This window comes from Anarhichas minor, unplaced genomic scaffold (assembly GCF_050575085.1).
Source record: "Anarhichas minor isolate MPS153535 unplaced genomic scaffold, ASM5057508v1 ptg000042l, whole genome shotgun sequence".
Taxonomy (NCBI): Eukaryota; Metazoa; Chordata; class Actinopteri; order Perciformes; family Anarhichadidae; genus Anarhichas; species Anarhichas minor.
The window spans coordinates 6,648,767-6,667,500 of record NW_027466488.1 but is presented as its reverse complement, the minus strand read 5'-3'; the positions used below and the strand labels follow the sequence as shown (position 1 = coordinate 6,667,500).

Genomic DNA, 18,734 nt, shown 5'->3' with positions numbered 1-18,734 from the left:
AACCAAAGCCAGCGGGGAAAAACGAACGTCTGAGCATAGTGAGTGCTGTGTTTTCTTTCCGAAATGTCCCTGTAAAACAGTAAGTGTAAGCATAACGTTACGGAAAATAGTACGCACTTTGTCTACTTATTCACACTAATTAAACATGTGATAAGGGTGCAATCACTTAACCCCCCGTATAAAAAAAAAAAGCCTGTTTTTATACTTCTGTTGTTGTACAAATTAAACAGATGAGATATAACAAGCTAAGTTATAACTTTCAGTGGTGCTGGTTTTTTATACCACTTATAGGCTAGCTGTTTCTCCTGCTTCCAGTCTCTATGCTAAGCTAAGCTAAGCTAAGCTAAGCCAACAACCCTTTGGCTGTATACATTTACCTACAGACAAGACAAGACTGTTATAAATCTCCTCGTCTAACTCTTGGCAAGAAAGCTAATAAGCATATTTCCCAAAATATCAAACTAGTTGTTCAAGAAGTATAATTATACTGTTGAAGTATTATTCAGTATATTTTGTTTATGGCTTTTACAAAAGCTTCTCAAGTGCTGCCATGTTATCTTTTAAAAAGAGATAACGGACATTGTTAGTTGATGCTTTACAGTAACTCGTTATGTATTTGGACAGAAATGATAGTTTACTGTAAAATTCATTTTTTAAATTAAATTGTGGGGTCTTTACAGGAGGCAAGGAAATGACACAATGGAGAGACTAAAATGTGTGTGTGTGTGTGAGCGTGTGTGTGTATATATATGCATCCACATTCACATTCTTATTTGTGTTCCTGATAAGCTGCTGATGTTTAACAAGAGCAAGCACAGCATGAATGCCCATTAGGAAGGGGAGGGCTAAAAACCACAACCACGAAACGCATCTGAGCTCTTACCTCTGCAGCCACTGCGGGACAATTATTTAATGTACATAGAACTCAAGCAGACACACTAAACTTGTGCTGGTCCCCGACTCTAAAAATAATCCTCTTCATAATGAGGTGCTGCAAATAGGCTCTTTGGGTTTCCAAGTTTTTTTAAGCACTTTAAACGATGGCAAAGACACAAATGCCGCAAACGCACACAGACAACTTGAAAGTCGGAGAGGTGTGTCTCACTGTCCCTGAATAGAACTGAGAGTTTAGTGTTTGGCTGTGGTTTAAGAAGAGGAGACAGAGAGAGGAAGATGAGAGACAGATGAGAGGGAGAACGAGGGAATGAACCCCGAGGAAACTCATTTATATTCAGGATGGAAATAACAGGATTGATGGTTAAGCATCCCTCAGCTGAATACTTTACAGCCTTCAGTGTCTTTGTTTCAGAAGGCAGCGTTCATGGAGGCTTTACATAACGACCCTCAGAGACAGACAGCAGGACAGGGAGAGGAGATGTGTGGGTGAAGGAGTGCACACTTGAACCTGTGATAACATGGACACCTTTTCTGTAGCTCATTGAGGCACTGAGACCGACAGCCAAAGCTAACTCTGTTTCGCACTTGAGGCTGATCCTGTGTTCTGACCTCACTGTGGACGGATAAATAAATAAATAAATCACTCAAAGTATCACATTACTGTGACTTGCATTTGTCAAAGATATCTAGTATATCCTTATTGGATGATAATGTTAAGCACAGCGAGGGTGAATTGTGTTCCTCCTGATCAGACTAATTAAACACTGAAAATAGATCCGTTCTGTAAACCGTGCATGTACACATGCCAAACTCTGTGTTCTTGTGTGTTTAAGTGGAATGTGCACACACACAAACACACAATCAGGCTGTAAGAGTTTAGGTGATACATATATTTCATGGGTAATATTCTTTAGGATCAAGGATAAAGTAACTTTCCTGGAGCCCAAAATAGGAAAATGAAAAAGATGAAAAAAAAGAGTACCTGAGTATTTATTCAGGTAATATATAATCATACAGGAAAAAAAGAACAAATCTCCACTTGATATAAAGGAACACCTGCTTCACAGGTATCTAGTTATACTGTCCAAACAAAAACAGAATGGACATCTGCGAATAAACCCATAAAGAAGAATATAATTTAGGTTGACAATAAAATCCTAAAAAAGCTGGTTTCACCCCAAAAAATATGTAACTTTGTCTGTACACAGTAAATGCCCAAATATGCCAATGCAGAAACAACATTAGCTGGGAAACAATATTGTAGCAAACACCAAAACATGAGCTGTGAGATATAAGAAGTAGGTGCTGCTATCAGAGGCAGGCTGGCCATCTGGAGTAAGTGCACTCATCCCAATGGGCCAGTCTAACTGTTAAAAGATTAAGAAATGTCCCATGCTGTTTGATCTTGCATTAGGCTGGCCAGCCGGCTCCAGACAGGTATATGTGTGTGTGTGTGTGTGTGTGTGCGCGTGCGTGCGTGCGTGCGTGTGGCAAGGATACAAACTCATTAAATCTCATGGGTCTATCTCTCCACCCAGTGCAGATTTAAAATATGAATGTTGGAAATAATAGAATTACATGTTCAGCAAGCATTATAAAAATAACCCTGTATGAATAAGGGCACAGGCAGAATTTGTATATTGGAAATATGTGCATGCTGGAAATCTTCCTTTTAAATGTTCTAAGAAAACATTGTATCCTACATACAGGAGCTAGACACTATCATGTGAACAAACATATATGTGCAAAAGGTAAGAACTATTACGGAGCTGTTTAGATTCTCAAAGTTATTGTTTCCATCCCTCTACATGTTTATATTGTAAGTTATGTTTATTAGCGTTGGGCCAAAGGACAGAAATACTTTGGCGATCAACGACAGGCTGAACCTATGTCAAATGTTTTTAACCTTTGGATTTGGATAACTACCTGATTAAAATTCAAGATGTCAAACGAGAATGAAATAATTACCCTCTGAAAGCACAATTTGTGTGACATCAGTATTTGCAATAGAACAGATAATATGGTCCTTCATTCACTGTTAGCCTTAATTAAATAGCCGTTATTTGTCCTTTGTGAGAAGAGGGACAAAAGGATTATGGGTACAGCAGCTGATAACCTGAGTAATGACAAACGCGACAGCTAATACTGCAGGTGAGTGACCAACCAATGCAAGCATAAAACACCTGAAACCAAACACTGGAGATTCAACATGGTGGACGGTGCTGATGAAATGAATGGGATTTCTTTACTTTATCTCGGCAACTTGTTAGTAGTTAAAGTGAAAACATACACTTCATAATTATGTTTAAATATCTTTACAATTGGACCGTGTAATGTATGACTAAAAAGGCAAAATCCATAGTCGCTATCTACTATTTACAGTCACAGTAAATCTCTAGTAATCCTGCTGTTGCTACAAGAGCCGTGTTTAACCTTTTATCACACAGCAGTTTCAGACTCTTGTTCTTGTTAAGGGTCATGATCCAAGGTTGGGATACCTGTGCAGACCGTTTCACCCCAACAGCAGAAAGCAAATCTTTCCCCAGTCACAGTGTTCGGCGTGAAGGACATTTGTGAGATAAAACTGGTTTATGAATCTCACTTTCTGGAACATGCCTGTTAATACACAACACACAAACACTCACACTCTGCTATGTTATCAGCCTCTATCCCGGTTTCCATCCCTCTGAACCACCAAAGAACAGTAATTACTGTAAACGTTGGAGCGAAAGAGGAGAGAGGAGAGAAAGCGCGAGGGAGGATAAAGGAGACGACAGAGATAGTGGCTGTCGCAGCTGGAGCCAAAAGCTGTTCATTAAGCCAACCCCACCCCCAACTCACACACACACACACCACTACATAACACACATCAGAACATACTAACAACATGCATATAGGCTGTACATGCCTATCTCCTCCAACATATTGCTGCTCAAATTATTTTGAAGAATCAAACAACGAATCCAGATTTGTATTTAAAATTATTCTTATTTTAATCTGCTCCTCCTCCAAACTCTTCTGCGCCAAATCTTTCTGAGCTTTCTTTTTTTCCTGCCATCTCTCTATCCCCTTTTCTTTTCTCACTCATGTCAACATTTCCTTCTCTTGTCTTGGTAACCTCCTGTCATTTCCATCTCTTTCAGGTCATTCCTCACCCTCTCCATGAGCCCACACACATGCAGCCAATATAAGTCAATTAAACAAATGGTTTTTATTCTCTCTTCCTATTATACAGTCTGTGACTGCATTCATGATGGACTTAAAGTCATTACACTAAGCTGTGTGTGTGTGTGTGTGTGTGTGTGTGTGATTTTGCAAAGCTTAAGCTAATTAGGTAGCGCCCATGGCACTGCCAGCGACAATGGCAGACCAGTGAAATGTTAGAGAGATAAGGCTGAACATACTAACACATACACACACACAAGGATTATTGTAATGACTTAACACACCACTGACAGGCAAACACACATGCACCAAGATGCAGGAACATGCTAATGTAGGAGGGCAAAACATCTGTTGTACTTTTCTTTATCTCATTAAAATCTTTACATTTAAATCCTTTAATTGAAAAACTTGGCCTGTAATTTCCTTTCTCCCTCTTTCCTTGACATCTTCCTCCCTTATTCAGAAATAAAGTTATTCGTACTTCTGCATTTGTTGTACTTTCTTCCACTTAACAAATTTGGAAGTTGATAACTTTTCCATTTGTTAAGGTATGCTAGTTTGACGGTGTCTGCATCTCATTTAGCTGCTCAACAGATGGCCAATAAATATAAAGGAAAGCAATGAGAATAAATTACTCCTACACGCAAACAAGAAGTAACACTCACACATCCACAACGCACTTCTGTGCACACAGAGAATTACACCTACACACAGATATACACAAGTTATATTACAACAAGCCCAACACACAAAATGAGAGTCAGTACACATACCCGCACAGAAAACCACACACACACACACACACACACACACACACACACACACACACACACACACACACACACACACACACACACACACACACACACACACACACACACACACACACACACACACACACACACACACACACACACACACACACACACACACACATTTTTGCTCGTGTAATTGAAGCCAAAACAGTTTTCAGCAGGGGTGTAAATGTATTGGCTGCACACTCACACATGACATCAGGTCATGACATCAGATATGTGTGTGTGTGTGTGTGTGTGTGTGTGTGTGTGTGTGTGTGTGTAGCATATCTGTGATAAATTGTCTCTATACATAGGTAATAAACAATACAACATACTTTTCCATGGGGAGTTGCCTTGCTTCCAGCATGGTCAGACGAGAGGTGTAAGTGTGTGTGTGCTTGTTTCCCAAGAGCCCCTTACAGCCTCATACACACAGAACCGTAAATACAGCTACTTCAAACCTTTTATTGAGCAGAGTTTATACTCCCTGTTCCTATTCTTCATCCACTCGTTTCCTCCTTTTCACTTTCCCCATTTTTCTTCTCTCCCTCTTTTTATTGCATCCTCTATTTCTCTGGTATTGCCCATTTTCCATCGTTGGCCTTTATTCTTCCCCTAGCCCTCTGTTTCTCTGATTTAACCTTCTGTCTTCGGTTGTGAGACTTCTCCCTCTGCACTCCCACATTCATTTTTCTTATCCTCACTCTCCTCTTCCCTCCTGGCTTCTGCTTTTCCTACTTTCTGTTACGCCACATCTCATCCTGTTCCTCCCACAACACTTTCTGTCAAGCCATTTCTTCTTACAGAATTAATGCAAAAAAAAATTCTGATGCATATCCTCTCATTCTCTCCTTCTTCAGGACATCTCTTCGTCCTTCAATCCTGCATCTCCTCTCCGCTCCAAGTTGAATGTTCTGACCACAAACAACTAAAATAATGAATGGGTTGTCGTCAGGTTGTCATATTTAGATTGAATGATTAAGAACCAATTTGCATTCAGCTTGTTTTACATATCAGGCATATGAGATAAATACAAAAAATTACTGTAATTAGGACTTCAAGAAGTTTCCATTAATAAATAAATTGTACAGTGCAATTTTGGGACGCGTCCCAGGCTCAGAAAAACACGGACATGGACAAAGACAGTGTTTCCTCTGAGATCAAACTTAACAGGAGAGTTGTTATGCAAAGTCATAGTTTGTATTTTTTCCTGGACTGAACATATTTTGTTTCATCACAGACATTATCTGGAACCATTGTTCATGTCTTGATGAATGCTCACATTGAAAAGTCACAATGAACATCTTGTTGTGCATGTACTGTAGTGGAGATGAGGCATGCTATCTAGCTTATGTTGCAGCCCTGCTTTTCAGGTTATTGATGCTGCTGATCATGTTTTTTTTTTTCTTCAGAAAATCACACTCTGTTACAAGCTTAGACTGTTTATCTACAAACCACTTTTCATAGCATACAAGTATGCAGGCACTTTCTGCAGTTTGAATTTTATGAAACAGTATATCACCATCTTGTCATCTTGTTATGTGTTTTAGTGGTCCTTGAATTTAAGATTCATAAAATTCAAATGCTGGCATTGGCCTGTCATAAAACTATGTCTGTGAGGTGTCGCTCAAAAGCTATAAATAACTCTTGTATCAAAAGCTGCAGTTTAACAGACTTGAACTGAGAGTGAATGAGAAGAGGGAATGTAAGTGAAGTAGAGAAGTGATAGTCTGGCAGGAGAGAGAAAATGAATGAAGCTGAGAGAGCGAGAACAAGACACAGAGGAGCAGGTTTAGAGCAGATAGAGGTGTGTGTGTGTGTGTGTGTGTGTGTGTGTGTGTGTGTGTGTGTTTAATTGGGTAACATGACATGTAAGGGCTGTGTGTGAAAAATGGGTCTCAATGCAGCAAGGGCTGATGCAGCATAAAAATAAGTTTTCACACGCACTCACAGGCTGGTAAGTGCACACACACACACACACACACACACACACACACACACACACACACACACACACACACACACACACACACACACACACACACACACACACACACACACACACACACACACACACACACACACACACACACACACACACACACACACAGTTTATGATAGGAAGGATCCATAAACATAAAGGTATGCATGTAGGAATACACATACAGCTACTGTTACTGTAAACAAACAAGTGAATTACAAGTATGTAATTGGACATACACATGCTAGCTTAAAGGTGCACTGTGTAAAATCAGGCCACATGCTCCAAATAAATAGTGGGAAGCGTTTCTCCTCCATACAATCTAAATTTATAGTCATCGGTTATTAAAAATAAGGCCAACTACTAACTAACAGCAAGGCAAAAATACGCAAAATTCTACCAAACTGCTGAAACTCAGAGCAGGTCAAAATAACACTGCTATCTTATCATTTTCATGTGTCGTCGGCCTATAGTTAACGATTGCCATCTTTGTGTTTACTGTGCCACTAACCAGGGGCTTTAAGGTCCGCCACTTTAGATTTAATAAAAAATAAAAAACTATCAAACCACACACAGATCATGGATATGTTATTGACAAGACCACGAGGTAGCTCTACTTCTTCGTCCTCTCATGTTGGACTGAGGGCAGACTGGACGCTACAGTGACTCACTATCGCCTCTTGAGGAGCAAGTGGTATTACAAGCTGGTTAGCACGCTCATTGCAGTAGATAGCTCTGCAACGCAATACATCGGCGACTATGACATACCGTCAACACTGTAACCTCTTCACATTTGGTTAATAATGTTAGTTCACTTTAACTTTTTCAACAAAAATGCTGACCAGATCTTATGCATTGCATCTTTAAACACATGTACACACCCACACACACAGTCACTCCAGAGAGGGGAAGTTGCTTGAGGGAAGCAATAAAATGTGCTGCAGCCAGATCTCATCTGACCGAAACCTGGTGCAGGCACACACCCGCCCCTCCGCAGTCTATCTGCATCACATAGCTGCACAGTGCCACATGCACACACAGACACACACACACACACACTGCATGATATACAGCTCATAATACACACAAACATACACACTCCCTCCTTTGTTGCTTCCCTTGGGTATAATAACAGCAGTAATGATGCTGTGCCATTACTTCATTGTGTGTGTCTGTGTGCATACATGTATGTGTTTGTGTAACACTATTAGTGTTCTGTGAAGGGAATAGATTATAGCATAAAGGATGGCTTCATATAGCACCAAAAACTCCCCCACTGTGAGAGACCCCCAGCACGTGCGCATCACGTACACGAACACACACATTTATAGTAAAATGACCTATTTTGTTAAGCACACTGAACATTCCAAGTACACAACAGTAAACTCCTAATTTGTTATGTACTAGAGACATTTAAAGGAGCACATAAGGGAGGGAGGAGGAGAGAGAGGAGAAAGAAAGAGGGAAGAAGAAAAAGAGCTGCATGTGTCGAGAAAAATAATGAGGAGAGAAACATGGAACGAGATTTAAGGACAGACGGAGACACGTAAGGACAAAGGAGAGAGAGGCTCATGGACAGTTAGAGCAGATAAGAGAGAAACAGAAAACAGAAAACAGTCGAGAGGATAAAGACAGAGAGGACGCATAATGAAGGACTTCTCTACTCCTTAACAGCTAACACAGGATGCTGTCCATGAAATCACAGTGACCCCTATTGGCTGTCTAGAAAACACCATTCTGGATATTGGCAAAACCAAATGACACACAGGTTAAAGCTCTCTCCATTTTTGTTGCGCTATATGTTGTGTGTGTGTGTGTGTGTGTGTGTGTGTGTGTGTGTGAGAGAGAGAGAACAGCACACCATCAGATACATGTAAATATTGCTTTCTGTGTCATCTCTTTGTCCTGTTTGATACACCGTTCATAATGTACAGGTATTAGGAAGCTGGTTGCTATTTCTGAATATAGGAGTTAGACAGATCATTACATCTACATGCTCACATCACAACATGCGTGATATGATACATGTGCATGGTGCAATGTTTTAATGCCTCAGATGATAGCCACTCCCTTCACAAACAAGCTGAGAAATGTAAACATCAATGCATGAGACAAAAAACAGGGCTTCAGTGTAATACAAGACTGTGTTATGTGGGTGAAATATAAAGCCGGGTTTACTTCTTTGTCAAGGTGTTCCTGCAGTCACATTATAGATTCTTCCATTATGGGAGATAATTTATAGCTCACCTATACTGCAGCTGAAGATTTATAAATGCAAAATGTGGTGTAGTGTATATTACAGATAATATTTCACATATTAATATAGTGATTTAATAGCTCTGACCCAGAATCAGAGTTATTAAAGGAATATCTTTCAAAAATGAAATATACTTGTATGTTGTTGAAACAAGGGTTATATGTAATCTAGACATCTGAGAAACTCTGACTTCTCCACCAAACCACGTTTTAAAGTCTTTTCTCATCCAAATCACCAAATGGATGATAACTGCAATTTATTCCTTCTGAATGTGTCAGATGACTATTGTTGAGGGTTCATTTTCTGTTAGAATAGCCCATTGATTAACTACTATTGAAAGTAAAATACACCAAGACTCTCCGGCAAAGGAGGCAAAACACAACAACTGCCGCTGAATAAATCAATGAATAAATCAATCAATGCAGATCATAATATAACCTTTGAAGAATATATATATAGTTTTTTGTATAGAGCGGTAATGAGAGGTTATAATTGAGAGGTAATGAAACAGGGAACCAGTCACACTTCTTGTGGTCTCCGCGTTTCATTTTCATAGCTGCTGAAGTATATAGTGTGTCATCAGCTTAAACATAATTTCCGAGTCACAACATCGTCTAGTATTTTATACACAAACGTGTTCAAACAAGTCTAACAGTCGTATATTCAGTATAAACACTGCAGACATTCTGTCACACTAACTGCTGAATTATTAAAGTTGTTTTTGATAGGTATCTACTGTCAACTGACATATTCATTTTCAGAGCTACTTTCATAAAGTTGCTTACCCAGCCCTCCAATTTCTGTTTACATTTCATGTTCTGATACACTTTGTACATTTAAGTCTCGCTATCTGTGTGACTTCCTCCTCTCTTCTCCCTCTCTCATCTCTCTCAGTTCCCCGCTCCTTTTTCTCTCATAATCTTTGTCCTCCTCTACTTCTCTACGATCCACACAGTGTTGTTTGCGCTTCATCTCCCTCAGATTGGAGCAGAATCCCCATCGGTATCTTGAACCGCATTTAATCAGCAGCTTTCCAGGTTTCCCAGCTTCACAATCCAATCCCTCGCACACAAACATACACATTCATATCTCAGCTAAGATATTACTCTCTCTCTCTCACTTACCTTCTCACTCTACCACCTGCATAATTCTTAATAAATTATGCATAAACACACACACACAAATATGTTTATGTTTGAGAAATTAAATTCTCCAGAACTGCAGAGATTCACATAAAAGAGTTAACAGAAACACCAGCAGCTCTGTGAGGCTGTAAAGCAGATTGTAAGTGCCAAAGTTTGTGGTTTATCCTCAGCAGTCGTGGTGAAGTGAATGTAAAAATGGTAGCGTTTGAAATTGCAGTGGCTGTCATTCTAACACACTTAAACGACTTCAGGAACATGAATGTCTGTACCAAAATTCATGGCAATACATCCAGTATTTATCGAAATATTTTGAGCATGGATCAAAGTTTTGGAACAACCAACTGATAACCATTGCTAGCTCTAAAACCTTGTCATCAGTGAGGCTACAAACCACATCACATCATGTACATTTTGCTCTGTAGAACTATCTTCTGAAATGCCAAAACTACAGTCAAAATTAAATTACATTTTGGATGTTGGAAAATCATTATGAAACAAGCAGATGTTGCTCTGAGTGTACAACATCCATGTAACGTAGCTGCTTTCAATTAAAACTCACACATACAATGATTGTGATGTGACGAACAAGATTAACACACACACACACACACACACGTTGGAATTCAAAGACCTTGGAGCTAAAGATCTCAAAGAGGAGTCACACCAGCTAACAGATAACAGAGGTAGGTTAAAATCCAGACATCCTTGCATACATAATGATTTGCGGTTTAAATTCTAGTGAAGGCAGCTGGTGTGTTTTAAGGGAATTAGACCTGAGGTTGTTCTGGGAATACACACACGCACACACACCCACACACACAAGGACATAGTCACAGATGCTGGGAAGATCTTAGACATATGTTGGGGTCCATCCAAACGCAGCAGGGGATGCTAGCAGCATCAAACAGTTGCTTGTATTTGTCTTTTTGTGCACTGGTCGAGCAGGCATGTTTGTACTTGTGTGTGCGTGAAAGTGCCAAGGTGAATGTGTGTCTACGTACCATATACACAAATGCAAACGTGAGTATAGTGTATATCATGTATGGTGTTTAAAAGCATTTAGCCCACCTTTGCAATAAGGCTGAAGGGTTCTCGGCAGGAAGGTGGCAGTGCTGACGTCACTTCCTGTGCCAGGTCAGGTACTTCCTGTTGTAGATACAGCTCTAACATGGATGTCAGCTGAGCCAGACCTTGTTTCTTGTGCTCAGACATGGAACTCAGGTCTGTAAAATAATGTTTATAAAAAACAAGAATAAGAGTCGAATACCTCCATCAACCAGTCATGTTGCAGTTTACAACCATGTCTGTCCAAAATGTCTTCACTTCGGAATTTTATCCGATTCGACATTTGTGCTTCAATACAGTGGAGAGAGCAACATTTATTTGTTTTTTTAACGCCACTGGCATTAGCCTTGGGCAAAACACAGACATATACTTACGTGACTCATGCTCCTCCAAAGTGTAGAGCTCCTCACTACTGCTCTTGGATGGACTTAGCTAGAAAGAAAAAGAAGAGTTGGTATGAGCATGTTATTATAGTTTCTGCAATCGCATTGATTTTCAAGGGGACCAAGAGCAAATGGAATTTTCCTAAAACCAACTTTTGTGCGTTTAATACGTTAGCGGAAGTAAACACATGAATAAATCGAAATATCTGAAGTTACAAAGTTTTCATATCAAAGAAGTAAAGCACATTCCTCCACAACTATAAAGTAAAGGTGTGACTAACACAGTGAGAAACATACCAAGGCAAAGATGAGTCTAGCCGCCAGACGGACTGAGTCAGTGGGAATTCTGGGTAGGAGGCTTTGCAGACATTTACACTCTCTCTTATGGCCAGACCATGCTCGTTTCTGCGGGAGAAGGGAAATTCAACAAATTGATCCAAAAACACACACACACTTACTTTCATATGCGCGTACACACACAAACACACCCACACACACTATACCTGGCAAGTGGTATTGCAGTAGCGAGCCATCTTGCACTGGGAACACCGCAACAAGGTCTCACGTCTAGACAGAAGGAGAAAGAAAAACATTAGTTAATTCTGCTGCCTGTTAGGCCTGTTAGCTTTTCTCAACAAGTGAATGACTCAGTGAGCTGGAATGGGACCAGCACTTTAGATTTCAAAAATCACTGATGTTGCACCATGTGTTTGGATAGAAACTGTTCCACTGCTACACTACCAAACATATGCACATATCTGCTCAACCATCTTTTATGTTCCTGTCATTGTCTTGACCTTTTCCCAACAACGATGTCTTATCCTTTTCTATTTGCTGTATCAAGTTGACCGTGTGCATCCATTATCTAGTTTTATCTACCCACCCATCTCGTCTAAGAGCAACTCTCCTCACTGTCGCAGCCTGTTAGTATCACAGCACTTGCATGTGTCTGAGCGCCTGTGTGTGTGTTTCCTGCCTCCGAGGTCTGCTGTGTTTCTCAGTGTGTGACACCGCTGTCCTTTCCAGTTTGCCTGTCAGTCTGATAACAAGCCATTGCAGTGACTGGCTGCTTCACACAGCCAATTACAGTCAGTAGTGAGAGCAACACTAAGAAAACACACACACACACACACACACACACACACAAAGTGAGTCATAGGAACTCTGTAGTGAGTTTGTGAGTGTCTGTTTGCACATAGGTTGATATGATCCATATAGATTATATACATAAGTACTGTGGTCGCAAAATATAATACTATAGCAGGGAGTTTTGCCTAAATTGATGGGGAGGAGAGAGAGAGAGAGAGATTCAAAATCCCTTTGACATTTGTAAGAACACTAACAATATGACAGAAATGAGACAGGCTTGAAAAACATGCAGACAATAAAAGCCCTTGCTGAAAACAAACCAGGAACTTTGCGATTGCATGGTCTACGTCTGCGACCACTAGATGACGAGCACATCATGACCCACAGAGCAGGTTTTTCCAAGACTATAACCTCTAATCTCACCTCTGTAACAACTGATTTTTGGACCGTGTGTGTCTGCACAGCTTGACAATCTCATTTTACATCGTCTTTCTGGGCTTAGGTTCAGGTACAGTACATCTGCCAGATGCTCGGTCTCACAACTACGATTTCATCTTATTAAACATGGTCGTAATGAAAGTCTCTGCAATTCACAGACAAGTACTGACAACTGGCAACTCCAACATGCTTGGCATCTCGCATTCAATTTTGTGAGTGTGAAGGATTTCTCTGCATTACTCGTGTCATTCCAACATTGGAGCAAAAGTGCAGAGGAGTCAGGCTGAGCGGAGGCGCCTGAGGCTCGTTTGGCATGAGCTCATATACGGTAAGAAGTCGCTCTGTGTGGTTTATCGTATGATGAGAGAGAGGGAGAGAAAATGATAAAATACTGCTAATTAGATCCGACAATGGATGGAATTATGAGCTTACACACACAAAATGAGGTAATGGAGAACATGCTTTGATGGATGATAATACATTAGCCCAGGGCTTATCGTACTGAATATGGGACATTTGATTAGATTGGACATACTTATGAATGCTGTAGGTGACATTATGAGGACCTTAAAGGCAATGTCAGACGTGTAATATGAACACACACTCACTCACACAGCGTGGGTCTGACAGAAGGCTGTTGCCTGTTAATATTAGTGTCAAAAGTTAAGTGTTTCCTCTGACCATTTATCAGTGCGCCACCAGATTGGACTGTTGCATTTGGCTTGAGGCCCCCCCACAGGCTTCAACAAGTTTCCAAAACACACTTTATTTTGTTCTCTCGTCCTCGCCCTCTTAGTTTCTGTGATTTACAGCTTTCCTCTCCATCCGTCTCCTCCTTTACCTCTTCTTACCCAGCTCTTGTTGTGCTGCTGTGGGTACAGAGGTTCAAGAAAACACTGCTATTCTTGTCACGTTAAGACCCACCAGAAACAAGGAAGCCACCCACGGTTTAAGAAGCGCATGCCTGCAGTATGGGACACAATGCAATAACAACAGATAGGGGCAGGCCAGACCTAAACACAGCCAGGTTCTGTGCAGCTTCAACAGATGAACTGAGTACATAACTCAGACACTAAGAGTTTGGTCACATCACAAGCTGCCAGCCACAGGAAGTCCATCCATCTACCAGGAGCCCAGACAGCACGGCTGATGCTGACCATGCCACCGTTCTTAGTTCTGAACGTGTTCCCTGCAGCTGAACTTTGTGGGGAAAGGTTGCCCTTCAGAAGGCAATCACATGCTGAAAGAGCTATACTGTGTTCACGTATCGGTCGTTTTGATATCCAATACAGTAGATTTCCATAACTAAACCTGTCAAAATGTGTTTATATCTTTGGATGTATCAAGGAGATAAAATTCTCCCCTACTGTAATGATGCTTGACTTTAACATTCATAAACATATAGGTGGGGCTCAATGCTGTTATATTGGTTATACCTGGAAACGACACAACTTTAAACAAGATTTAACATCAAGGGGCAGTTTACATCCATGTCTATCCAAAATGGGCACTTGATGATATACACCACAAGACGATAGACATTTGATTCTGCCATACTGTTTGTACTGGGGAATCAACTACAGGCCGTTGTAAGCAATGCTGAACGTTGAAATCAATGAGCAGGACAGTTTTATGGCAACACTGAGTGTACACACCTGCTGCGTCAATGTGATGAAGTAACTTGATTTGACAGGTATCCAATTCACTAGATCGGCCAAAAAACAGGCTTTCCCATATGGTTATTATATTTGTGCAGTTTCTCAAATTGAGTTACCAGAAAATGTACAAGATATGTAAAACCACTGTAATACCACTGTCAGCTCTGATAGTAATGAAATACAGATGCAACAACTGAGTCACTGAGAGGAGAGAAGAGAAGAGAGAGAGAGACAAACAGACAGAACATCAGTCCAATACTGTATCATATACATTATTGTATTAGTAACTACATATTATGTCGTTACTAAGAAACTTTAATGCACAGCTGCACCTCAGCAACTGTTGTTATGGTGACTGCCTCCAGGCTGATAAGCTCTCAGCATTTTCAAGGTATCCACTAACACACACACACACACACACACACACACACACACACACACACACACACACACACACACACACACACACACACACACACACACACACACACACACACACACACACACACACACACACACACACACACACACACACACACACACACACACACACACACACACACACACAGTATAGATATCGGTCACATGATTCAGGTATATCAGCAGGCCTGCAAAGGTTGTATCATGGCTAAACATAATTGAATATTTCCCCTCGGGTTGTACGACACTCGTAAAAACAGATATTTTTTCTCATTTCAAGTGGGAGAGTGGGACAGTAGAAATATGACAAACTAATGTTTACTGTTGACTCTCAGATTCTTTCCAATTGGCAACGTGATTTCATGACCATCTGAAATCTTGAATTTTAGCTTCATCATAAGTATGCAAGACGATATCGGCACGTCATTTCCTGCGATATGACAGAGAAAGTTCACGCAGTAGCGCTGGGCAGACCGACAAACAACTCCGCGGGTCGGGCGAGTTCGAGTAAGCTTACTAGAAAACATCACAGGTTTGGGCAGGCGGGTTTATTGGCAAAAATCCAATACAGTGCATCCCTAGACCATAACGACAATAAAAACACATATTTTTATAGTACCATCTTGTAGTTCAACAGTTCAGCCAAATGTTCTTCCGAATGACCGTTTCTTCCTGAATCCCAAATGACAAACATCAACATACATTCTGTACAATTCACACACATTACTCCTCGATTCAAATACACAGAGACGACTCTGTTCTGGCCTCCAGGCGATAACCAACAAGAACATGCGCTGCTACATACAGCACACACAGTACGATACGCACACTGATTCAACGTGGTCCAAATATAGATGTGGATAACAACAACAGAACAAGACGGATCAAAATAAACCGGAAAAGACGGCAAGAAATATATAAACATGCTTATATAGTTTTTGGCAGTTCATTAGCATTCAATGGAGCCATACTTAAGAATAAGAACAATCATTTTCATACAGAGATTATTACGATTTCTCCCATGAAGCACATCTGCCTCATCTTCAGCCATGTTCTATTCTTATGTTCCCTCTTTTCCTCCATCATCTCCCACCCTCTCTTTCCCTCTCACTTTCTTCCACCCTTCTTCTGCCTCCGTGTCAGATGTTGTGTGGAGTGATGGTCTTGTGGATGGCAGGTCCATGGTTGGACTGCAGGCACAGTAGGAAAACTCATGAATAACATTAGATGGGTTTCATTAGGAACATGTAGAAGACTGAATTAAGAAATAGACACACTCTCTCTCTCTGCAGCCCCTCCTCTTCCTCTCAATGTAATACTCTCTTATTTGGTTTCTTTTTCCCTCCTTAACATAGTAATTGGGTCGTTCTCTCTGCCATGCCTCATTTTATCGCTCATATACTACACACTAGGAGTGGGATAATAACAAACTTATCAAAATATCTTGATTACAAAACTTAGCTGTTATCACACCACCACAAGCAACTTGAATTATTAACGGCTTAAGTTGCGTACTTAGCAAAAATGGACCGGCTACTTTATTGTGTTTGATATGATTTTCAAAAGGAATATCGTTGGATCGTTCACTGTTGTTTGAACAAAATAATATGACAATGTCACCTTGGGTTCGAGAAAGATGGCGTGCTATTTATATATATATATATATATTTTATTGACTAAGTAATCCAGAAATGAATCTATAGTGAGAATGACATGGAGCGCCTTATTTTCTCAGAAACAGACAAAAAGCAGGGAGCCAATGGACTCAAGATAATGTCACTAATTGAAGATAAAGAACCCTGGTTGCTTTAACTTTGTGTTATTTTGCTCAAATTAAACATTATATATCTCTAAATAAGTTCAGGTGTATTTTGTAAAAATAAAATAATATAAATTGGCAAAACGTTTTAAAAAGAAGAGAACTTAGATAGGCAAGTCACTGAAGTAATGAGACAATCAATATCTATTTGCATATAATATAGTATGTATATTGTGCCTACTTTATTCTAAAGAACAGCACTATATTAGTTTGAACATGCAAATGAGTCAATTCTGAAGTTGTGCAAAATGTCAAACATGCAGCCATCATCAACTCCTGAAAAGTAGATTGTTTTCAAAGATAAGGGCCTTGTGCAGGGACAGACAGGACAGAAGAATAAAAGGACATAAAACTGCCACCAGACAGTAGAGGAGGTGACTGAAAGATGCTGGTTTTCCTCATTGATATGCAAGAGCATAAATGTGTGCACTCAGATGTGTGTATATGTGGTCAATTTTGTTAAATCTATGCTATCAGACACCTAATTAGGCCTACCTCAGCATGTCTCTGTTGGTGTGTGTGTGTGTGTGTGTGTAGCATGGTAATTAATTTCCCGTGAGTATTGGTTGCTGTACTGCAGTCATGAGAGATTTAGTTGTGTGTTGTGTGTGTACGCCTGCTTGTGTATGTTAATAATTAGTGGGGTCCTGTTTTCTGGGCTGTCCGGCCGTGCCTGAGTGGATTTTCTCATTTCCAGGCTGAGTGGCCAACACAGCACGGTACGACTCACTCCCCCATGACAACTAGTGGTGTGCGAGTGCATGTATGTATGTATGTATGTAAATTCCTGACAAATATGAACATAAATCAGCAATATTCCAGATGCCATCAAGGTGGTTGAAGAATACTAGAAAACTACAACAGCACTTGATGTTTCACATACAGAAACCTGTCTCTGGTCTGCTCGAGCTACTTCTTGTATATTTGATAGTGAAGACTGTTAAAACAAATGAGCTCTTCCTCTTGCAGCAAAGCCAATCCTCTCTTTGCCAGCACTTCTACTGCCGTGAGTTGCAGAGCAAATGTGAGAGAATGTAAGCATGAGAATTCAACAAATGAGCTTCCTGAAGGGACACTACTGCCATCCAGTGTTGCATCTGTGCTACGATAGTCCAGCCGACACAGATCTGAACCACTCGGCACACTGTAGGCATCCGCAGCTCAGCTACACATCAACATGTGAGTTTAATGTAGACTGGTGACTGGCATGTAAAGCACTGCTGCCAGTGTGTGTGAGTGTTTGAGAGAGAGAGAGAGTGTGAGAGACGCCAGCTGTGCTGCATCCACAGCATCCTGGAGCCCTTGCTGGGTTTTTAATGGTTGTTTAGAGGATGATTCATTGACACCGGAGGGGACTCTTATGGGACGAGTCTCCTCATGGCCTGATTATCATGATGATGAGAGTGCATATGCATACACACACATGCACATGTCCACAAAATATGACCTGAAGGGAACATCTATCCTTTTGTAAAAGTACTTTTTGTGTTTTCGTACTGCCTAAAGACCTTTTCAGAACGCGTTGGTCTCTTTAGTGTAGGTTGGGTCATTTCTATAGTAGTTAACTAATCCTAAACAATTCTAAGTACAACATTCAAACATAAAATAGATCAGATTAAA

At 40.5% G+C, this 18,734-nt stretch overlaps 1 protein-coding gene across 1 annotated transcript in view; it reads right to left on the bottom strand.

The window, feature by feature from the left end:
* Positions 1–18,734, bottom strand: part of smyd3 (SET and MYND domain containing 3) — a 75,027-nt gene that overhangs the window by 45,962 nt on the left and 10,331 nt on the right. The window contains exons 2-5 of the mRNA XM_076110021.1: positions 12,194–12,257; positions 11,988–12,095; positions 11,682–11,739; positions 11,311–11,465 (exon numbers count right to left, since the gene is read on the bottom strand). Coding sequence (XP_075966136.1) covers positions 11,311–11,465; positions 11,682–11,739; positions 11,988–12,095; positions 12,194–12,257 — 385 coding nt within the window. The remainder of the gene's footprint in view (positions 1–11,310; positions 11,466–11,681; positions 11,740–11,987; positions 12,096–12,193; positions 12,258–18,734) is intronic.